Source organism: Alligator mississippiensis, chromosome 2 (genome assembly GCF_030867095.1).
Source record: "Alligator mississippiensis isolate rAllMis1 chromosome 2, rAllMis1, whole genome shotgun sequence".
Classification (NCBI taxonomy): domain Eukaryota; kingdom Metazoa; phylum Chordata; order Crocodylia; family Alligatoridae; genus Alligator; species Alligator mississippiensis.
This window is the reverse complement of record NC_081825.1, coordinates 236,213,006-236,236,456: the sequence shown is the minus strand read 5'-3', so window position 1 is coordinate 236,236,456 and position 23,451 is coordinate 236,213,006. Positions and strand designations below refer to the sequence as shown.

Here is a 23,451-nt window from a genome sequence, read left to right as displayed (position 1 = left end):
TTGAATGCTTCCCTATTCACACAGACCTACTGTCTGTTAGCTGCTCCTGGTAACAAAGCTCCTATCTTACAACCCTGCAGACTGTTTTCAATCCATTCCAATTAAATTATATTTGTTTCTGCTTCAATTTTAAATGCAATAATACCTCCCTACTCCCCTGACAAAGCTTCTAGTATATTTTAACTGGAGAAAACTATGTGATGTTTTATATGTGATGATGCACCTCACCATGTGCACCCCCCTTTTCAAAATCCTAGATCCACCCATTTTGCCAAGGTTATGTTCTACTTTGCCTACAGTTAATGTCACCCTGTCAAAGTCTGGGATTTCTACATATCTAGATATTCTTTAATAAGGATGCATCTAAACTAGTGGTTGTCAAACTTTTTGGAATCAAGGCACCCCTCATTGGACTTGAAGCACCCTCCCTGACTTTTGTGAATTGAAAGGCACCCGATTTAAAAAACTAATATATATATTTTACAATACCCACTCCTTGCAGAGGGGCTGGACAGCAGGGGTGGAGGATTGGCCAGGCAGGAACAAGCCTGAAGCTGCACTTATATGGTTAGCTTATTGACCTATTTCCTCATAACTCATGGAGCCTTTCAAAAGGTCTGGCAGCAAATCAGGGCACCATGGCACCCTGGTTGAAAAATCACTGATCTAGACACAATGCAATACTTGTGAAGGATTGTTCCTCAGGCCTGGAAGCTGCTGTAAGGAAGAGGAGGAAAACAGCTAAAAAGAAATAACAAAGGAAACAGTAAGCTTGTCATACCTGTGGCAGTGCTGTCTGGGTGGTAGCGTATCAACAAGAACTGTCGGCTGATGTCATAGCCCACAGTGTTCTGCATACTGGGGACCTCTGCAAGGAGATGCATGTGTGACATCAGTGTACTTACGATAGTTATGGACTCGACCAGCTACCTTGTGCCCATTAAAGTGTCAAGGGAAGATATGTTCAAATGGGGATCAAAGGTCCTTCAAATTATTTCAAATTGCAGAGAAGTGAGCATGGGTGGAAGCAGGCATCTTTCAAAAGCTGCATGATCTTCTGTCCCTTCTATCAGGCCAAAAGAGGGAAGAGGCCTCATACAGCCACTGTATTAAAATTTGATGGGAAATCCTGGATCTACCGTGGTAAAGATGTAGGAAGCAGAATCTTTGCAGACTTTTGCTTGCAGGTGGGCAGTATGTCATATTTGCCCACACAATGCACCTTTCACAGATGAAATGAAACTTACAGCCCAAGAGGAGAATGAGGGAGAACAAAACAGCCCATGGTTATTTCTACTTAGCCAAGGGGAAATACCAGCTGCTCCACATGATTTCAGGTAACTAATTGAGGGTCTTTTATTAGGCTTCTGCCCCACAGAAAGGGGCAGAAGGTCTGAGGTCAACCCAGCCTGACAAATGAACCAATCTAGGGCATGTCTATGGCTGGGGAACCATGGTGCCACTTCATTAATTTGGCCAAGAAAAGATCCTTGGGCTCAGAGGCATATGAGGATTTTTGTTCATTATGAATATCACTGCTGCTACTGCAGCAACGGGCTGGATGGAAGCCCAAAGTGCCCCCATCTCTCTGTCAGGCTTGGTGACATGGGAGAGCTTTTGATAGCTTTCATTTCCCACTCCTGAGATGGGGTCCATGTGGCTTGAAAAAGAGAATGGAGAACAAATGGGACCTTCTGGGCAGCGTGTTATGAGTCTTCCTCTCTATACCTGATCCACAAGGAATGAGAGTCTGTTATAACTTCTTGCTCCTTCTCCCCACCCCCAACTGCAGACAGCCTGGCTATAGCTCCACTGACTTCTCCTTTTAACCATAGACTGCCGAATGGGGTGGCCCACCTGGGCCATGGCCCAACCAACTTTTAGCACATCAATTTAGCTAGCTATGCAGTTACAAAAATAGCTATACAGTTTCAACTGGATGACACTTTACTTTATGTCAGTGAGCAATATACATCAACCCTCATCAAGACAGAAACCGAGGTTGAGGAAGTAGAAGGATTGTGGGTTAGGCTACATGGGGGGCAAGGAGAAAGGGATTTGGTGGTAGGGGTCTGCTACAGACCCCCACACCAAGGGGAAGAAATAGATGCGGGGCTCCTGAGGCAACTCTCGGAGACCATAAAAGCTAAAGAGGCGGTAGTCATGGGGGACCTAAACTACCCAGACATCTGCTGGGAGACGCAGACAGCAAAGTCCCATCGCTCACGCAGGTTTCTAACCTGTGTACAGGACCTCCACCTGACACAGGAGGTGCATGGTCCCACTAGGGGGAATGTCATACTGGATCTGGTATTGGCAACGGGAGATGACATGATAGGGGACCTCCAGATCGGTAGCCATTTGGGAGACAGTGATCACCTTATGATAGAATTCAACATAAGACGGCGAGTGGGTAAGGTAACTAGTAGGGTGAAAGTGCTAGACTTTAGGAAAGCTGATCTCATTGCACTCAGGCGATTAGTCAAGGAAGCACTGCAGAGTAGGAGTTTTGAAGGGATGGGAGCCCAAGAAGGGTGGCTGTGCCTAAAGGAAACGATCCTTCGGGCACAAAGCAAGACGATCCCCGAGCGAGGCAAAAGAGGGAAAGGGGCCAGGAGGCTTCCATGGCTGACCAGAGAAATCCAGGGCAGCCTAAGGGCCAAAAGGGGAGCACATAAAAAGTGGAAACAGGGTGAGATCACTAAAGATGAATATACCTCCTCTGCTCGTGCTTGTAGGGAGGCAGTTAGGCGGGCCAAAGCTACCATGGAGCTGAGGATGGCAACCCAAGTAAAGGACAACAAGAAATTGTTTTTTAGATATATTGGGAGTAAAAGGAAGGCCCAGGGAGGAATAGGACCGCTGCTAAATGGGCAGAAACAATTGGTGACAGATAGGGGGGACAAGGCTGAACTCCTCAACGAGTTCTTTGCCTCAGTGTTCCTAAGCAAGGGGCGCGACAAGTCTCTCACTGGGGTTGTAGAGAGGCAGCAGCAAGGCGCCAGACTTCCATACGTAGACCCTGAGGTGGTGCAGAGTCACTTGGAAGAACTGGATGCCTTTAAGTCGGCAGGCCCGGATGGGCTCCATCCGAGGGTGCTGAAGCCACTGGCCGACATCATTGCAGAGCCACTGGCGGGAATATTCAAACGCTCGTGGCACACGGGCCAAGTCCCGGAGGACTGGAAAAGGGCTAACATGGTCCCCATTTTCAAAAAGGGGAGGAAGGAGGACCCGGGCAATTATAGGCTGGTCAGTCTCACCTCCATCCTTGGTAAAGTCTTTGAAAAAATTATCAAGGCTCACATTTGTGAGAGCCCAGCAGGGCAAATTATGCTGAGGGGAAACCAGCATGGGTTTGTGGCGAGCAGATCGTGCCTGACCAACCTAGTCTCTTTCTATGACCAGGTTACGAAACGCCTGGACACAGGAGGAGGGGTGGATGTCGTATACTTAGACTTCAGGAAGGCCTTCGATACGGTATCCCACCCCATACTGGTGAACAAGTTAAGAGGCTGTGATGTGGATGACTGCACGGTCCGGTGGGTGGCAAATTGGCTGGAGGGTCGCACCCAAAGAGTCGTGGTAGATGGGTCGGTCTCGACCTGGAAGGGTGTGGGCATTGGAGTCCCGCAGGGCTCGGTCCTTGGACCGATACTCTTTAATGTCTTCATCAGCGACTTGGACGAGGGAGTCAAATGTACTCTGTCCAAGTTTGCAGATGACACAAAGCTATGGGGAGAAGTGGACACGCCGGAGGGCAGGGAACAGCTGCAGGCAGACCTGGATAGGTTGGACAAGTGGGCAGAAAACAACAGGATGCAGTTCAACAAGGAGAAATGCAAAGTGCTGCACCTAGGGAGGAAAAATGTCCAGCACACCTACAGCCTAGGGAATGACCTGCTGGGTGGCACAGAGGTGGAAAGGGATCTCGGAGTCCTAGTGGACTCCAAGATGAACATGAGCCGGCAGTGTGACGAAGCCATCAGAAAAGCCAATGGCACTTTATCGTGCATCAGCAGATGCATGACGAATAGGTCCAGGGAGGTGATACTTCCCCTCTATAGGGCGCTGGTCAGACCGCAGTTGGAGTACTGCGTGCAATTCTGGACGCCACACTTCAAAAAGGATGCGGATAACCTGGAGAGGGTCCAGAGAAGGGCAACTTGTATGGTCAAGGGCCTGCAGACCAAGCCCTACGAGGAGAGACTAGAGAAACTGGACCTTTTCAGCCTCCGCAAGAGAAGGTTGAGAGGCGACCTTGTGGCTGCCTATAAGTTCATCACGGGGGCACAGAAGGGAATTGGTGAGTATTTATTCACCAAGGCACCCCTGGGGGTTACAAGAAACAATGGCCACAAGCTAGCAGAGAGCAGATTTAGATTGGACATTAGGAAGAACTTCTTCACAGTTCAAGTGGCCAAGGTCTGGAACGGACTCTCAAGGGAGGTGGTGCTCTCCCCTACCCTGGGGGTCTTCAAGAGGAGGTTAGACGAGTATCTAGCTGGGGTCATCTAGACCCAGCACTCTTTCCTGCTTATGCAGGGGGTCGGACTCGATGATCTATTGAGGTCCCTTCCGACCCTAACATCTATGAATCTATGACAATTGTGCATTTGTGGGTTATATAAATTAATGTGCTAAAAGCTGGTTGGGCCATGGCCCGGGTGGCCCACCCCATCCTGTGGCCTAGGCTTTTAAGCTTAGTTTAGGGCTGCACACTGTACAAGCTGGGGCTTCATTAGCACAAGCCACAGGCCCCTAGACTAGATCCCTTCAGCACTGCACACATGGGCACTACAGTTCCCTCCCTCCCCCTGCACTGATGCACCATGCCGTTGGCTTCCCTGGTGTTGTGGGCTGTGCCACCCCACTCTCTGGGGTGGGAGGAGAAAGTGAAAGTTCATGGCTGGGGGGGAGCCTACAGACCCTAAATGCAGCAGCAGCTACAAAAATAAGAGGGCAGGGGCTGGGTAGGAGCCCAGGGGCTGCACATTTCCCCGTTGTGGGACACCAGTTTGACAGTCATGGCTTAAGTCAATCACCAGCATCTGCCAAGATTGAGGCTATAGTTTTATCATTTCATAGCTGGTAGGGTCGGAGGGGACCTGAGCCGATCATCAAGTCCGACCCCCTGCCATGGGCAGAAAAGAATGCTGGGATCAAACGGCGAGGTGTTCATCCAGCCTCCTCTTAAAGACCCCCAGGGTAGGAGCCAGCACCACTTTGCTTGGAAGTTGGTTCCAGATCCTAGCCGCCCTGACAGTGAAGTAGCGCCTCCTGATATCTAGCCTGAATCTACCCTCTGCCAGCTTGTGACCGTTATTTCTTGTCACTCCTGGTAGCGCTCAGGGGAACAGGGACTCCCTCAATGCCTGCTGGTCCCCCCTGACTAGTTTGTGAATGGCCACTAGATCCCCCCTCACCCTTCTCTTGTGGAGGCTGAACAGGTTCAGGTCCTGTAGCCTCTCCTCGTAAGTCCTGCCCAGCTGACCCCTGGTCATGCGAGTAGCCCTCCTCTGGACCCTCTCCATGTTGTCCACATCCCTCCTGAAGTGCGGCGTCCAGAACTGGACACAGTACTCCAACTGCGGCCTGACCAGTGTCACACAGAGGGGGAGGATCACCTCCTTGGACCTACTTGAGATGCATCTGCGGATGCATGACAAGGTACGGTTGGCCTTCCTGACCACTTCCCCACACTGTTGGCCCACATTCATTTTGGCGTCAATAATGACTCCAAGATCCTTTTCTGCCTCTGCACTGACAAGAAGGAAACTCCCCAGCCTGTAGGTATGCTGCTGGTTCTTCCCCCCTAGGTGCAGTTCCTTGCACTTGTCAGTGTTGAAACCCGTCCTGTTCTCATCTGCCTAACCCTGTAACCTGTCTAGGTCTGATTGCAGCCTATTCCTCCCTTCTAGCATGCCCACTTCTCCCCACATCTTAGTGTCATCTGTGAATTTGAACAGGGTGCTTTTTACTCCCTCGTTCAAGCCGCTGATGAAGATGTTGAACGGTGCAGGTCCGAGGACCGAGCCCTGGGGGACCCCACTACCTACATCCCTCCAGGTCGAAAATGACTCGTCCACCACTACTCTCTGGGTGCGGCCCTCCAGCCAACTAGTGACCCATTTGACTGTATAGGTGTTGACGCCACAGTCTCCTAGTTTTTTAATAAGAATGGGGTGAGAGACAGTGTCAAAGGCCTTCCTGAAGTCCAGAAAGACTACATCCACTGCTACACCTGCATCTAAGGATTTTGTGACCTGGTCATAGAAGGCCACCAGGTTGGTTTGACAGGACCTGCCTCTAATGAACCCATGTTGGTTGCCCCTAAGCGTAATCTCTATTACACAGGCAAGAGCAATACAGGAACTGAAAGGGGAAGGCAGAAACATTGCTCACATGCCTGATGTGCATTTCAGATAGGGGAGGAAGAAACCCACAACAAATCCTGCAGAACAAAATAGTGACCACATAGCATCTGCACATGGGTAAGCAGGTACCTTGAAACACTCAGCCCAGAAGGCATGAGTTACTGGGAATCTGTACTTGAAAGCAGGAGCATCTGAGGAAGATCCAGCTTTCCAGCAATGACACTTACGTTGTGGCAGGTGGCAGGGCTGAGTGTTGCAGTTTTCCAGCCTGGCTGGTACCTGTGGCTGAATGGCCTGGCATGCCTCGGGGCTGTAGAGTCTGGACTCCCCATCAGCACAGATGACCTGGCGTGTTCGGAAGCCTGAGCCACAGCTTTTTGAACACTTGAAGGCAAAAATGAGGAAAGTGAGTTGGAAGCAGACAGAACCAAGAACCTGAGATGCTGAACACCAATGTGGTTAGCTGCTGGCCAAGCAAAACCAATAGCAACTTACTGCAGGGCTGAACATGGACTGGAGCAACTCCAGTTTCACTGCAACCCACCCATCCTGCTGGGCTCGGTCCTACAGTCCCTCTTTCCTAGGGGCCGCACAACTGCTTACTATGGAGCAACCAGGTTCAGTGGTCCCAGTGAGTGTATCTGACTGAAGCTGCCACCCTTCCTCAGAAGAAGGCAGGGGTGGCAGAGTGAGATGGGGAGCAGCCTAGAACAGAGACAAGGAGGCTGGGATATGGGGTATAAATATTCATATAACACATCTCCCCAAGCTAAAGTTCAGCAGCCTCAGAGAGTCCATTTATTTAGCTATAGAATGTAATGTTCAAAAGATGGGACAAAAATAAAGGGAACAGCTCAGCCCTGGTTCTGTTGAAAATCTAGGCACCACACAGAACAGTGGGCAAGAGTCCCAGCCAAAAGAGAGCAGGAAATGTGCTCAGCATGTGTCAACCCAGTACAGGCTAACTCAGTTTTGTCCCTTCGGTGCTGGCTGTTTCAGTGCTGATCCTGACCTCAAATCAAATTAAACAAAGTTTGATCCTATCCACAAGAACAAGCCAAACTCTGCTTACACTGAACCCTGAACCACTTCAGGAACATACTTTAAACCAATTCACCAAAGCAGGACTTCCAATTCAGTAGAGATGGGGCCAAAGCCATACTCTGCTGGTAGCATCTGAATGACAGCAATGGATTGACAGCAATGTCCCAAAGTGATGGGAATTAGCAACAAGAGTGGACTGCCTCTGTGCATTGGCTACATGTTGCTACAGTCACTGAAGCTATAATCCCCTGCAAAAAGGCTTATTTTTGTAGCAGGCATAAGCAAAGCAGGCAGAAGATTAACTGCAGCTTTACTAGCCCAGATTGCACTGTGACTGAATGCCTGGGAGCTGCTAATAAAGCAGTATGTGCTCCCAGCCCTCAGCCACTGAAGCCTGGGCCAATCCGATCAAAATGTGACGTGGGAGGTGCAGTGTGACTCAATCAACGAAGTGAGAACCATCAGCACATGACACTTACCAGGCCCCAGTCTCCAACATGCCAACCAATTTCCTGGAGGCATCTCTCCCTGAGGCAGGGCTGGGTATCCACTGGCTTAGACTCTTGCAGGCAAGCAACGTCTAAAGTCTGAGCACCCTGCTCTGATCTGCAGACAACACTCCGGGTTTGAATGCCTTCACCACAGGTCATGGAGCACTGCAAGAAGGGTCCCGACTGTTACAGAGAATGCATGTAGGTACCGTCTATGTTTAAGTTTCCTGGGATAGACTGCCCAGCTTCAAAGAGGCTTTCCGCTTTGAAAATACATAGCACAAAAAACCGTCATAGAATCAGAAAATACATATGTTAAGGGGGTGTCATACCATGTTTTTTCACATACAACACACACCTTTTCCCCAAAAAACAGCTGCTGGAAATTGGAGCGAGCATTATATTCGAGAAGTATGGTAAGAGCAGGTTCTGGGTGAAGCCGAAAGTAAAATTTGCAGCCATCCAGAGGGAGCAGACAATGAGCAGGCTTTCCTTCCTAGCTGCTGCTACTCAGGTACTTACTACAGGGAAAGAGGTTTTTTTTAATTCATTCTGCCTTTGAAAAACAAGGTCATCTAGGATATTTCAGGTCATTTTATATTCAAGAAATTATGGTATGAATTAGGCTACATAAGAGGCAATGTAGTTTGATAGTAAAGATGTTGCCATAAAGCTTGGGAGATCCATGCTCTACTTCATTCTCTGCCAATAGCTTGCTGGGGTGATTTTTGAGCAAATCTTTTCAAGTATCTGCCTCTGCTTCCTTCCCAGGGGTAATGATACAGACCTTTGTTAGGTGCTTTAAGAACTACAGATGAAAAGTGATGTATAGGACCTGCTAAATGACACTGGCTCCTGATAGAAATCAGCAAAAGGTGAAGGCTGGAGGGGCAGAAAAGTGGTTAGATACTGGTGTTGCCAAGATCCCTAGCTTAATGACCTTGTCCCTCTCAAAAGGACTCAGAGGAAGCCTTCACACTGTTGGGCTGAGATGCACCTTCTCTGCTGGAAGTTACATTTTATTTGTGCTTAAACATTTTCAGTGTCACATCCCCCCTGCTACTTTAATGCCATGTTCCTCTGTTCCTTTCACAGTCATGCTGCCTGGCACCCAGACAATTTCTCCATTAGTGACTGGTGTCTCTCAGTATAGGACTACTGCAGCCTGGCACGTTCACTTTTAAATCGGTGTAGATGAGCTCCTTGGATGGAGTTTCAGACATTCATTTGTCGGAGAGCAACCATTTTGCCCACAGTTCCTTTTATCTCTAGGAAACCAGGATGCAGCTGCCTTTGGGAATGTCAGCTTTCTTGCTCCATGAATTGATTTGTACACAATACAATATGGCTTCTTCCACTGGTGCCCATGCACTCTCAGGGCTGCCACTCATTCTGGAACCTATAGCATAAGTGCAGTGTTCATGTCTTTCCTGCATCTTCAAAGGCAAAGGCAGTGTCCTGAGCCTACTTCAGGTGTTGCAAAGTCATGGTATTATGCAGCTCTGTCCAATGCCATTATGTTGCAGTATTTCAGACAACAAGAGTCATAATAGTGTGATGCAGCTGTTTCCAGGATTTAATGTGACCCTGGAAGTACATTTTAGCCTTTGGGGGTAGATTAAATCAGTAGAGACTAACCTTTTGGTTAGACAGATGTGCCACAAATTAGCCCTGCAACCTCCCCAAGTGCCACTCTGATTCCCTTCCTTTGCCAATCTGCTGTCCTGCTATCTGTTTCCTGCCCTGTGCTCTCTGTCTGAGCTGCTGCTCTGCTTCCTATTTGCCATTGTGCTGCCTGTCTCCTCCCTGATCTGCCACATGCTGCACACAGAAACTGCCCATGCCACTTGTAGCATGTGTGCTGCAGGATGGCCACCCCTTGACTGGGTCATACTTAATAGTAGAGGTGCACCGATACATCGATCTCATGCTGGATTGGCACCGATATAAGAAAAATTGAGAGCATCAGCAATCAGCTTTTTCTGGCTGATGTGGCCAATAATGTGGCCAATACATGCCCTGTGCATGTGGTCAGCCACAGTGCAACATGCAGGTGGCCAGGAGTGCAGCCCGGCAACATGGAGAGCAGCCAGGTCTGGCTGGCAAGTCTGTTGCAAGGGAAGGGGTGTGGAGGGGGCAGATCAAGGCCCCCACAATGAGGGAGGAGTGGGGCTGGGGCAAGCACTGTACACCCAGGGTATGGAGGTGGGGGGCAGCTCCCACCAGTGCATGCACCTCAGGAGGCCAATTGGTGGGGGGGGGGAGGGGGGAAGTGCCCCTGGAGTTGCATGCAGGGTGAGGGTGGGCTGCCACTGCAGGCTCAGGCTGGGGTGGTGCCAAACTTTTCCTGGCAGGGGATGGGGGAAGGGTTGGGCTGGGCTGCATTCGGGGCAGGCAGCAGTGGTGCTGGAAGGGGAGGCTTGGGAGGGCTATGGTGAATTTTGGGGTGGCTGCAGCCCCCCCGTGGCTCCCCTCCCAGCACCACCACTACCCACCCTGAGCACAGTCCAGCCCAGCCCCCTCTCCTCCCCTGCCAGGAAGACCCCGTTGCTGCCCCAGCCCCAGAGCACAGCCCTCACCCCACATGCAGATCTGGGGGCACACGCCCCCCCCATGCCTTCCTGGGGTGCATGCAGTGGTGGGAGCCGCCCCCACCCTGCACAAACCGCTCACGGCTCCATCCTGTGCCTCGCCCCAGTTGTGCAGTGTCTGCCCCTGCCCCACTCCCTTCCTCCATGGGGGCCTCAATCTGCTCCCCCCCACACCCCTTCCCCCACAACAGACTTACCAGCCAGACACTACTCTTCAAGCTGCCTGGTTATATGTCGGAATCAGATCAATATCAGCCGATATGGCTTGCTAAAAAAATCGGCCATCAGTATTGACCCAAAAAATCTATCAGTGCACCCCTACTCCATAGGCATCTTCCATCTTTATCTTTTGTGCTTCTGGGACTTAAATTGTATGCAGGGCTGCCTGTTGGACAAGTGTTTCAAACAGTGCCCCCTTACAGAAACACAAGGTACGAACAACCCTACTCAGTTCTCTGAATCAACTAGACCCTGCCCTCATAGGCAGCCTAATGCAAGACCACTGGAAATCAGGGATTGAGACACGATTGGCCCTCTGTTCATACCAGACACATGCTATAGGTCCCTCTCTCTGTACTCAGTCTACAGAGGACACAAGCCTGTCACAGAGGAAAAGAAACAGCCTGGCTTCTGAGCTTTGGCACCTCTTGCTTTTAGCTCCTGAGGTCCCTAGTTCAGTTGTTGGCCAAGATGGTGTGTGCTACCTAGAGAAATGCACCCAGCATGTAACCTCACCTCAGACCAGGGCCCTGTGCTCCATGTTGCACACTGCCGCACACTGCAGGACTGTATGGCCCGGGGGCGCTGTGTTAAAGCTGCACACTCCCCATCATCCACCACTTCCTCAAAGCTTCGTTCATCATGCGATGTGCAGTAAATTGAACGGGTCTGCAGGCCTCCTCCACAGGTGGCTGAGCAGGGTCCCCACTCCCCAGTTTTCCAGCTGCGGGTAACAGAAAAGCTGTCAGCAAACCAAAAGAACAAACAAGGAAAATCTAATAAGTAGGGCTTGCAGGATCACAGCTGGGGCACAGTGGGGCAGTGTTAGTGCTCTACTCCTAATTCAGTGTTACAGAAAAATCTACTTTTGTGCTGTCACACCAGTGATGGCAGGAAAGGAAGCCATCACAGGAACTGTCAAGTGGTCTGACATCACAAGGTTGCATTTTTTTGGTCTCTCTCCCAAAGAGAAAACAGTGATGGTGATAACTGATAATCTGCGAGTCAGGGAAGGCAGCTGTGGAAATGACTTCATGCAAGATGAATTTCTCTGCAGCAATCTGGGTGGAGCTGTCTGCCTTTACATTATCAGAGGTGGAAACTCAAAAGGCGCTGGAGCAAAGATATGGATGAGTTTAAACACAAGCAGCTGTGGCACAGAGTATTTAGGAAATGGGGCAGCCTGGTTTGTTCTTTGTAGGACAAATCCCTAACTTCAAAGAACTTGGTTCTCTGGCTGTGGAAAAACCTCTTCAAGTGTTACTGGAGCCTCAGCTTTTAATTAGTTCCAAAAAGAAATAAAAAGCAGTACTCTGTAGCCATAGACCTCCTTTTTAAATGTGGTATACAGAACTGAGCAATAGAAGAAAAACTACCAGCCAAACTGGCCATCTAACCAACTCCAGCCACAGGCAAAATTACCATATCAGCAAACCAACAGGTCATTCTGCCTCAAAACTCTATTATGCTCATTCTTGGGTGTGATCTATGGATCCCCTTCCTGGTGGTCAGGGGTGGCTGGTCACCTAGTGGGTTCTCTCTATTGCCAACAAATTAACTAAAATTAATACAAGAATGCCATCCAGATCTCTTAATGATTTTCCCCAATACAGCCCTCTGTATACCCTCCATCAGGAAGAAGCAGATCACATTTCTGCATGCAACTACAGGCACATCAATGGCAGCTCAAGGTCTGGATGGATCAAGCATGGATCTCTGATTCCTGGGATATTGGACTGAACATCACAACAACTATGTCATTTGTACTGTATGCAAGTCTGCCACTGTGCTGACAAGGGCCTGAGGTACCTAGAAGTGATGCTAGATCCTATCAATTTTCTTACCCATCCCCCAACAAAGAAAACAAAATTAAACATGGCTCAATAAAATGTACAGATTGTCCATAACAAAGAACGGTTTCCTTTGTGAGGGTTACAGGCATCTTTCAGAGGAGATGGTAACTTGCTTTCTTTAAAGGAGGCATTGACTGTCCTTACCCATAAGGGACCTAGTACTTCCCCAATGGCCTTCAGCAGAAAAGGCAGACATGGATCTAAGTCACAGATTGTGGTTGGAAGCTCAACCAACACCTCCAGCACCCCTGTGAGTATCACAAGCTGAAACTTGAAGAAGGCAAGACCTTGCATTTAATCCTTCCCCCCACCCCTCCCCACTGATATACTTATCTCCTACTACAGAAGCAGATAGTTCAGCCCAAATTTAAATAACAACTGAAAAATACTTAAAAGTTACCCTACAACAGGAATTAGCTTCCAACTAGAGGCCACCCAGTTAATCAGGCCAACCACTGAAAACAAGTTCATTGATCAACATTCTATGGCAGTGGGAGTGAAAAATGCATTTTCTCTCTCTTGTAAAGCCATAACATGAGGTTTTAAAAGGTCTTTACAATATTTAGTCAGTTTTTGCCTCTGACACTCAAAGATACCTTCTGCCTCACTTCATTCATCTCAGATCATCTGCAAGCCAAGGTAACCTGTGAAGGTGATGTCATGAAAGAAGATGCCCAAGGCCATGCTACTGACAGTAGAGGGCAACAAAAGGTGAAGTCTTTCTAAAATAATTAAGGTGGCAATGTTTTGTTCTTTTGTGTCTGAGTAATGATAGTGAACATCTGTGGTGTCACATTAATCACTACATTTGTTCACTATTATGCCAGCATTGGAGCCCATGACATGAGGAGGAGATCTCCTGAGGCTGCAGCAAAATCAGTCTGGAATTCTGATCCATTTTAAATAACCAAATCTACTGCATTTCTTTTTTCTTTGCTTTTTATCACCTTGATGAATTGAGCAAACTCTTCCAAAGCAGTCTGCCTTATCCAAGAGAGACAGTAACATCTATATCAGGACAGCATACCAAAAGATGCAAAGAACCCTCTATGGCAACCACATGGAGGAGAAAAGTTAGCAATAGCACTCATAGCTGCCTAAGCAAAGCTGCCCCGCCTTTTCCAGTAGTGAAGACCCTCCACCTTCAATTGTGGGGGTAAGAGTCAAAAGGAAAGCATCATCCTAGACCGTCACCAAGGATGAAAGCAACTGGGCTCAAGAGGCAGCTAGATTTGCTAGATTGAGAGAGAGCAGCTGAAACTGTGCTTTCTATAATCTCTCTCTCCTTTTTGTTACCTTTTCTTCCAAGAGCTCCAAATGTTTTTCCACACTCCCGGCAGATAGATGTAAGAAATCCTTTATATACAGAACATAGGATTTAAAGGACTTTAAGCACCATACAGAAATCTGGAACTACAGATTACCATGTACTTAGAAATACTCCCAGGCCTCTGACCACCCTCTATCTATTGGCATCCCAACAGACCTCCTCCAATCCCACTGGGCCTGCAGTGAGATGACCCACATAGGACCATGGTTGTCCCAAGCTAATAGATGTAGTAGCCAAGTTTGAGGCAATTGGAAAAAACCTGAAAGTCCCAGAGGAGAAAAAACTTCAGGGCTCAGTCCATTCAGAAAGGGCCAGGACAGCATGGCTGCAGTGATGACATACAGAGGGATGTGCCCAACTCCAACCCCAGTGCAGCTCCAGATGAAGCACACAACGAACACTTAAGTGAATCCTTCTTCTTACCCACACTTGAGCTATGATAATAACCTTAGTAACCTCAGGATGGGAAAGGGAGATCCCTTGTTCAGGACAATAACTTGGACATGTCAATTCCTTGTGTAGTTGGGAATTCATTCCCACATCCTTTGTAAAACATTCCAGAAGTGCTCAAGTGACTTGTCTGTTTAAGTCCCATGTTCAAAAGTCACTAAGGCTTCATTCCCCATTGCCCCCTGCTCTGCCAGTCACAGCTGAGGTATCACCTCCCCTTAGTACACTGGAAACCTGTTTCCAGTGTTTCATCTGAGAGCTCTAGACAGAGGTGGAAGTGGTGGAAGCTAAAGGGGAGCAGCACTCTTCTTTTTAACTCTCAAAACCCATAATAAAAAGGTGAAAGAGAGGCAAGAAGTCTCACCGCTTTGTCTGTGGACAGTTCTGATGACCACACGTCCGGTTATTGACTGGCTTTGGTTTATCCCTGCACATGTAGTCTGGATAAACTTCATTGTCTATGGTACAAAACACCAAGCGTGACTGGAAACCTAAAGGAAAAAAGCACCAGAGTATCCTGGTCAAGGCAGCTCATCCATAAAAGGGATTAAAATGCAATGACTTTGGCAATGGCCCATTTCTGGGGTAGAGTGGAGCCCTGACCTCACCTACAGATGCAGGTGAATGAAACACAGCCCAGTGCAAACCCAGGATTCTTGTAGCAGGCATGTTCCCCAATAGTGTCTGAGCCCACAAGAAAGCTGAGAGTGACCAACTGACCAACCAACAGTGCTAACCAAGAGGAATTTTCTTTTGATGGAAGTGGTCATGATCTGTGTTTGGAAGCTGTAGAACAAGATTCTAGTTTACCCTTGGCTCCTCAGGGCTGTACCATACCACACAGTTCATCTGGTAACCACTATGCTTGTTGTCTGCTGCATGTAACAACATAAGAAATCCCACAGTGGATCAGACCAATGGTTCATCTAGCCAGTATCCTGTCTACCACATGTGGACTTGTTACAATTGCAGCACTGTAGGTCAGACCCAGAAGGTTGGGTCTGCAGCAGGATGAAGGAAGACCAGCGCTTGGGGGAAAAACAGGCAATCCTGCATGCTTCTTACAGGATTATAGCGCTAGGAGAAAGCAACGTCAATTCCTACAGAGGCACCCTTTTACTTACATCACAGGCTAGAAAGGGCAGCAATGGCCACCAGCACAGAGAGGGTATGCAGAGGGCTCTAGACACACCGTCGAGCTGCTTTTCCTATAAAATCCACAGCTCTGCTGGTGAGTGAGTTTGTTAACTGAACATGGCATGCCTGCACAGGGACTCTGGCAGCTTCTCTGACTGGAAGGAATAAAGATCTTTTATGTCCCCAGATGGTAGCAGGCTCCATCACATGAGGCAGGACAGCAAGGGGGTGGGCCTGGAGAGGACATGCTTTGGGTGGTTTGAGAGGGTTACACAGTGAATAAAACAGCTAACACCAAACAAAGGAAAATGCAGGCATTCTGAGTGGAAAAAAATCTCTCAGGCTGGGAAACAGATTTGAGAAGTGAAGCTATGGAAGCTCCATCACTGAGGACATAGAAAACCAAGCCAGACCAGGCTCTGGAGAGCAGAGTAGTGAATAAGCCCACAAAGAACCCTGGACAGGTCTCCATTTCACAGAGCCTTCACAGCCTGCTTTAGAGGTCCATGGCCCTTCAGCTCCTGGTGGGACAGGCTCAGAAAGGGTCTGCAGAGCCCTCCTCAGACAACAGCATGTAGCATTTTCCCTTTTGAGTAGTACACAAGCATGGGTCACTGCCTACAGCAGGTGGTGGCATTTCTTCCCAAACCCTGTGCCCCTTACCTCCTCCACACACAGAGCTGCATTCACTCCAAGAGCCATAGCTCCAGCTGTAACCTGTGTTTTGTCCATACCAGGGCAGGTAGTACTCATACTGCACTCCTTGGTTTGTCTCCTGACTGATTAGCTGAGGAAAAAAAAAAGGGTCAAAGAAATGGAGTCAGAACATAAAGAACATTTCCTCCAGCCCTCTTGCCAATGCTTCCCTATCCTTAGCTAAGGATCCAAGGAAGGCAGATCCCCAGTCCCCTGTTCCCCTGCATTCAGGGATCACGTATTGTCTATGCCATGATTCCTCTCTGCCTTCCCCACCAGGTCTTGAGAGCTACCTCTTTCTCCCAGGGAGGGGAAAATATGCATCTTTTTCTGTCCTAAAGGATCCTAATGCACAGTGGTAACAAATAATTGCTCAACTTCACCTCCACCCCCCAATTCTGAACTAGATCTTCGTTCATGAGCTTCCTTTGGTCTCTTCTCAAGCTTCGTGACAGGGCAGAGGTAAGCCACAACCAGGTCGCCCCCTGCTCTGTCCTTTTTAGGCAACAGGACCAGAGGGCAACCAGAGGAGAAAAACAGTATGAGTTTGGCTTGACAGCTCCTCTGCATGCAGCTGGGGACCTCATCCTTCTTGGGGGCCCACAGATTATGAGAGAGACCCTTGCTGGAATCCCTGCTTACGTGGACTCAGCACAGTCATATCGGCTCTCTGTCACCCACTGAAATCATACTTCAGAGACCAAACATGTCGTCTCTGCAAATGACCATCTGCAGCACCAGTGGCATGGCAACATCAGCCAAGGGTAAACACAGCTACTTACCTCAATGACTAAGGGTTCAGTGGTGGGGCCCCTGGCATAGAGGAGCTCAGGGGCCAGGTCTCCCTCAGAGCCTCGATCGTAATGCACAACTGTGCTGGCAATGTGCAGTGCTCGGCTGAAGTCAATCGTCCAGTGCCCATTCAGATAGTATTTGCCCTGTGCATTCTTGATGGCTGGACAAACCCAAGGGACACAGAACAGGAGGTGGGGAATGGATGGCTTGGAAAGTCCCATTACCTCCTCCACACAACATGCTGGTGGCATTCCAACCAGATGCCACCTGTGATATGGCTTAACTGTTCTTTTTTCTTATTATTTGCTAGGGCATTAGCAACCCACACAGCTCCTTGGCTCCATCACTTAAAACCCAGCTTCTTTGCAGAAATGTCACAACCTTCCTAAGAATGACTGTTGGGCTGACATGCAAGTCCCATTCATCTAACAGACTGGCTCAGTAGTCAAACAGAATCACCCAGGCTCATGCACAAGACATAAGACTAAGTCCTGAACTTGGAGACATGGAAAAGCAGGCACCTGCATGCCAGAGAGATAGAGAAAGACCTCCTCATGTTATAGCCCAATAGACTGACTACTGTTTGAACCTGCATCACCCACTTCCCAGCACAGTGCTCCAAAACCAAGCCACAGGTTAGGCATCATCCAGACCCTTCTCCAGCTCTTTTTTTTTTTAAGTTGGCCCACTGAGCAGGAAAGAGAAGGTGATAGATACGGCCAGGAGGAATTAAACAAGCCAGAGGGTGCACAGGTCAGCAAGGGGGATGCTGCCCTGGATGGGAGAAAATATTGGGGTCTATTGGCCATGGGCCATGCTCCTGTGGGGCACAAACTTTCCCAGGGCTGCTTATACACTCATCCAAAGAACATTAAATGCAAAGTATACTGGGTCAGTAGCCTAATGGTTAGAGCACTATGCAGAGAAGCAAGAGATGTAGGTTCAAACCCTGCATCATGATACCTAGAAATTGGGTCTCCTGCTCCCTAGGCAAGTGCCCTAACCACTAGGTTACTGGCCTAAAACACAGGAGGGCTCCCTTTGCCACTCCCACTTGTGGTAGGGTGAAATTGAATCCCAAACTGTGAGCAAGTGTCAAAAATGGCAGCTATTCACATGCCATTTAGGCACCTGAAGCAAAATAGCCCTAATTCTCTAAGGGTATTCACTAGCCAAGCTAGGATTCACATCCCAAGTCTGTGCCCAGATCTTTCTCCTGCAAGAAAGCATAGCCAAGCCCTCAACTCAAACACCCCTGACCTTGGGTGCAAGTGAAAATCAGATTGGATTTTTGTGACTTGAGTCCAAGCTGGTGTTGCAGTACTGAACTCACAATGATGTTCGTCTTACCCAGAAAGTTCCTGGTAGGTTCAACTTCCTTAATGCGGATACTCGTGGCTCCCACAGGGATGATGAAGATTTGATTGTAACCTGGAGGAAATTAAAGGGCTTGTGAATAAATTCAATTTATTGGGAGGAAAAACACTGATCAAGGATGGGGGAGATCATCCCTCTGGGCAACAAACAGATGCTCCCAGTGTCACCACTGGCTGAATGAACCAATTCTGAGATGGTGACTGTCTCATCCAGCTGTTAGAGTTTCATTTATTTTGGGACAGCATCACACAGATCTCTTTGTAGACTGGTCCGTTGAGTTCATGAATACAGTGCACCCATGAGCAGTCATATCTGACAGCCAAACCCTGGGAACAATACAGTCAGCGGTTGGCCCAGGTTTCCTTCAGAGACCTTGATAGAGCTTACCACCTTGACCATTTAAAATGCACCAGATAAAAGATTCAGCTCACTGCAATCATTATTCTGAAATAATTCAGAGCCAGACAAAAGCAGGAGGCTAAGGTTCCTGTCCTGACCAGTCTCCCACCACTTTAGGATGGTAGTATAGATAGTTAACATGGCTTCTTTGAAAAGTGCAGCGCCAAGAGACAGCCCCTTAAGGACAGTTCAACAAAGCCTCTGCTGTTGTGAAGGCCCACGGCACAAACTAAGAGCTGTGAAAGATGGGATGGAGATAGAGGTGCACAGACTTGCAGTGAGGCCCTCCAGATAAAGACCACCATGAGGTGATCAGTACACTTTCCAGTTCTAGAGCAGCAAAACGGCATCATACTGTGTGGGTGATCTGGGTGAGCATACAGAGCCCTAATCACACCAATAAAGCAAATCAATCTCTCCACCAATTTCCACAAAGGGTCAGGGCAATTCTAGGCTTTATTTTATTGAACCAGCCTAGAAAATCTAACTACTGTACCTTTGGGGAGGTTAGGCACATCAAAAGTGCCCTTCACTTCATAGCAGGCCCTGCCATCCCCTCCACACTGCAGGCACTTGTCCTCCTTCTTGGCAGAATCCAGCATGTTATCACAGCCAACTGCCTGTCAGAGCACAGTTAACAGTTTAAAATAAAATGAGGAGCAGTAGAGAAGGAGGATGTCTGTCGGGAAGAAGGGTGCTGATGGTTAACTGCTCCTCAGAGATGTGGGATGTATCCTGGCACAGCTGATCTACTTCCCTGGACCACACGGACATCACCCATTATGCTGCAGGTATGGACCCTTGCTGGGGGAGGGTATTCCTTGGGCACATGTGTCACACTGCTGCACCCCAAGTTGGGGCCGAATTCTGCAAATGGGGGAAGCCCAGGCTCCCCATATTCAGAGGCATCCTAGGAATCCCCCAGCAGGCACACCCTGAGGCAGGGCACAGCAGCACAATGTGTGCCCAGGAATTTTTGGGGCACACTTTTGCAAATGGCAGGCACTCCGGGGGCTTCTGGGACCAAATCCTTCATGCCCCAGGAATGGGAGTTCCCAGGGCATGAATGATCAGGCCTCTGAATCCTCAGGAGTGCCTGCCTGGGATGGCAGGAGATCACAGGTAGCTCTGGGCTGCCCATGCTCTCCCATCATTTTGACATTTGTGGTGTGACAAGGGGGCATGGATGTCTATTTGCTCGGCCTTTGTGCCACCACAGAGATGTTTATGGTGGCACAAAAGCAATGTCTGCTTTCTGCCAAGATGCAAAGGGATAGTGGCACATGCTGCATACACTCTTCCTTCAACACCACAGGAACTGAGCAATTTGGCTATGTTGTAGATTAACAAGGGCATTGCTAGGGAGACGTAGAAGAGGACAAAGGGAAACATTAGGAAAACTGACAGACACACCTCCCTCCTTCATGGGATAGGACAGAGATGGGTGGATCACTCACTTGGCAGACTCCCTGGACACAGACATCTTGTTTGCCTGGTTCACAGGGCGTCCCGTCAACCACTGCTGCCTTGTGCCGGTAGTAGAAGTTCTCTCCCTTGGGAATGCAGTTTAACTCGCATTTACTGGGGGCTGGCAGAAAAGAAGCCACAGCACATGTTACATGGCATCAGTAATACCTTACAGATACAAGAAGAGCCTGACCCCTGAATGTAATCAGATCTTAAGTGTATAATATCAATATTAATGAGTACTTTATGCAGAGTATATTCTTGGAGTGCAAATGTTGACAAAAAAAAAACATTAAGAACCACCTATCTCCACAATCAAGGAGTAAAATTCTTCTGCATGGCTTTAAAAAAAGCCCTCAGAACAGGTCAAGTGATTATGGAAAGCAATATGTCAAGTGACTAGAGCAAGTTGCTTGGAGTCAGAATCTTTGGTTTCTGTTCCTACCTCTAGAAACAGGTCATAGAGTCACCTTAGAAAAATCACACATGCAGATTTTCTGAGGTGCACTTCATTTTTGAGTGACACAACCCGAGACACCTTTTATCGGATGTTCAAAGGGGCTGAAGAATTGTTGTTCCTTGGAACTTCTGTGCCTCACTGCAACCCATTCCAGTCACCCTGTGTAACAGCATGGGAAGAGGAACCGCTCCAACCAATCCAGAAAAGAATCCCTCTGGATCACAATCTCTATACCTAGGACTCCTTTCATAGAGATGTTATACTTTTGTGATTTTCTTTCTAGACAGAGGCCCCTGCACCTTTTCCACCTAGGGAACCATTGTTTTAAGTCGCAAGCTAATACCCCAATACCTATTGTGAAAAGGTACAGAACAAGATTAAAGCCCTGCATCTGTTACCTCCATAATAAGGAAGCCATTTGTATCTCTTTCCTTGGAATTCCACCCCATCAAACTCAGCACACTGCTCTGCTCGGAAATCCCGGGAGTCCTCAGGGCAGCTCTGCGGGGGAAAAGAGAAAAGTACAGCCATCTGATACGCAGAACTCCCAGAGGGAGGAGAAGTTAAGATGACCATCTGACTGAGGAGTGCTCCTCCCAGCTCCTTTATGAAGCCTGAAAAAGTCACTCCTGAGCACAGCTCTGCTGTGGGACAGACAGCACATGACTGTGTCACCAGGTGAGCCTAACTTCATCCTTGTCTTACGGCAGAGAGTTAGAGACTTCTTCCCAGACAGAAGTTATCTAGATACCATCAACCTATAACCAGGAACATCAAACTCTGAGTGTTTCCCAAGTCTGTAATGGGCGCAATGTCCACAGAATAATCTAGATTTATCTGAGAGTCATTGGAATCAGATTTAGGGGCCTAAATCTTTTCCTTATGCTATCCTAGAGCTTCTTGGCAAAAATCCTTGTCTTGGACTCAGCAACCTAAGAGAGACTCCAGATCAATACTGTTCACGAATTATATCAGTAGAAGACTCCTCTGTGTGGAACTCCAGAGACACTGAACATAACTGGGGTCCTCAAGGAGGGGAAGCAATGGGGAAGAGATGGAAAAAGTATACTGGATACCATACCTGAATGTTGCATGAGCGATAGCTTGCTGATGGTCCAACACAACTGGACCCACCATCTGTCCTGAAAGACAGAGATAGAACATGAAATATTTATAAAGAGGAGCCTGTAAATAACATCCTCAATGACTTTCTTATTAAGAATCTCCTAGGGTGCATTGTGAATGTGAAAGCATAAGCAGCACTTTACAAGCTGCCATGAGTACTAAGACATTTCCTTGCCCTTATTGAGCTGACAGCCTCAGATATCATATTTCTGCCCTATGAGTCTGGTATCTCTCCATGCACTCTCCAGCCATGATCACAGGTGAAGATAGCATATTACCTCACTGTTTACACTTATATGACTGGGAAAAGTAAGACGTGCCAAAGAAAAGGTGGCAACTGTCTTCTCTGTCTCTGCTACTGACTTTCTCCAAAAAGGGCAGGGAGAGGCACCTGGCTCAGTACCAGACAGGGAGAAGTGAGGTTTCAAAGATCAACTGTTCCCCTCCTGCTGATCTCTCTGCTCATCTTAGCACTCCCACCAAGAAAGCAGGAATGGCCTCCCAGAGTACCCAGTGAGCACAGAGAGAAGAAACATGAGACAAAAGGACACCCAAGAGGGTGGAAGCTGGAATCTTGTGGCTTCTGGCAGCAAGCAGAGATCTTCATCTCCACCTGCAGTGGTTCATCTGGAGAACAGATACGCAGCCCTAGCAGCAGAGAGGGAGGAGCATGTTCCATTGGTGGAGGAAGATACCCAGGCCTCACCCAGGTGGGTAGGATCGAGACAACCACCACCAAGAAGAAGCAACAGGTGATTGTGGTTGGAGACTCCCTTCTGTGGGGGACAGAGGGAGCCATCTGCCGGCCTGGGCTGTTGTCTCGGGAGGTCTGCTGCTTGCCCAGAGTCTGGATCCAAGATGTCACAGATGGATTACCATAGCTCAGTCGGCTCTCTGACTACTATCCCATGCTGCTCATCCATGTGGGCACCAACGATACTGCCAGAAGAGACCCTGAGTGTATCAAAAGTGATTACAGGGCTTGGGGTGCAAGGGTGAGGAGGTCTGGGGCTCAGGTTGTGCTCTCATCAATCCTCCTGGTCAAGAGAAAGGGCCCGGGCAGGAGCAGGTGCATCCTGCAGATCAATACCTGGTTGTGCAGGTGGTACTGCCAGCAGGAATTTGGCTTTTTTGACCATGTGATGTTGTTCCAAGAAGGATTGCTGGGAAGAGATGGGATCCACCTGACGAAGAGAGGGAAGAGCATCTTCACAGACAGGCTCACTAACCTAGCGAGGAGGTCTTTAAGCTAGGTTCGCCAGGAGATGGAGACCAAAGCCCTGAGGTAGGTGGGGAAGTGGAAGACCTGGAGGAAAAGCAAGCAGGGAGGGGCAACAGGGGAGGTGCTCTCATACCTCCTGAGAAATCAGGGCAATCAACTAGTTACCTCAGGTGCCTGTACACAAAAGCACGGAGCCTGGGAAACAAGCAGGAAGAATTGGAAGTCCTCGCACAATCACGAAGCTAAGACATGATTGAAATAACAGAGACTTAGTGGGAGCTCACATGACTGGAGCATGGTCATGGATAGGTACAAACTGTTCAGGAAGGATAGGCAAGGAAGAAGAGGAAAAGGAGTTGAACTTTGTGTAAAAGATCCATACGATTGCTCAGAGCTACAGTATGGAACTGGAGATAGG

At 48.5% G+C, this 23,451-nt stretch overlaps 1 protein-coding gene across 15 annotated transcripts in view; it reads right to left on the bottom strand.

The window, feature by feature from the left end:
* Window positions 1-23,451, bottom strand: part of PAPLN (papilin, proteoglycan like sulfated glycoprotein) — an 83,466-nt gene that overhangs the window by 22,172 nt on the left and 37,843 nt on the right. For 12 of the 15 annotated variants that reach the window (XR_009460171.1, XM_019496528.2, XM_059722928.1 and 9 more), the window contains exons 4-16: window positions 21,768-21,828; window positions 21,085-21,187; window positions 20,217-20,347; window positions 19,256-19,379; window positions 18,334-18,414; window positions 16,971-17,143; window positions 16,156-16,279; window positions 14,720-14,846; window positions 13,872-13,931; window positions 11,239-11,446; window positions 7,901-8,077; window positions 6,605-6,761; window positions 782-868 (exon numbers count right to left, since the gene is read on the bottom strand). Coding sequence is in view for 14 of the 15 variants with exons in the window: in XM_019496528.2 (XP_019352073.1) it covers window positions 782-868; window positions 6,605-6,761; window positions 7,901-8,077; window positions 11,239-11,446; window positions 13,872-13,931; window positions 14,720-14,846; window positions 16,156-16,279; window positions 16,971-17,143; window positions 18,334-18,414; window positions 19,256-19,379; window positions 20,217-20,347; window positions 21,085-21,187; window positions 21,768-21,828 (1,613 nt within the window). In the remaining variant the exon portion in view is untranslated. Of the gene's footprint in view, window positions 1-781; window positions 869-6,604; window positions 6,762-7,900; window positions 8,078-11,238; window positions 11,465-13,871; window positions 13,932-14,719; window positions 14,847-16,155; window positions 16,280-16,970; window positions 17,144-18,333; window positions 18,415-19,255; window positions 19,380-20,216; window positions 20,348-21,084; window positions 21,188-21,767; window positions 21,829-23,451 lie in introns of all 15 variants that reach the window. The other 3 variants (XM_019496534.2, XM_019496532.2, XM_019496533.2) reach the window with 3 other exon arrangements.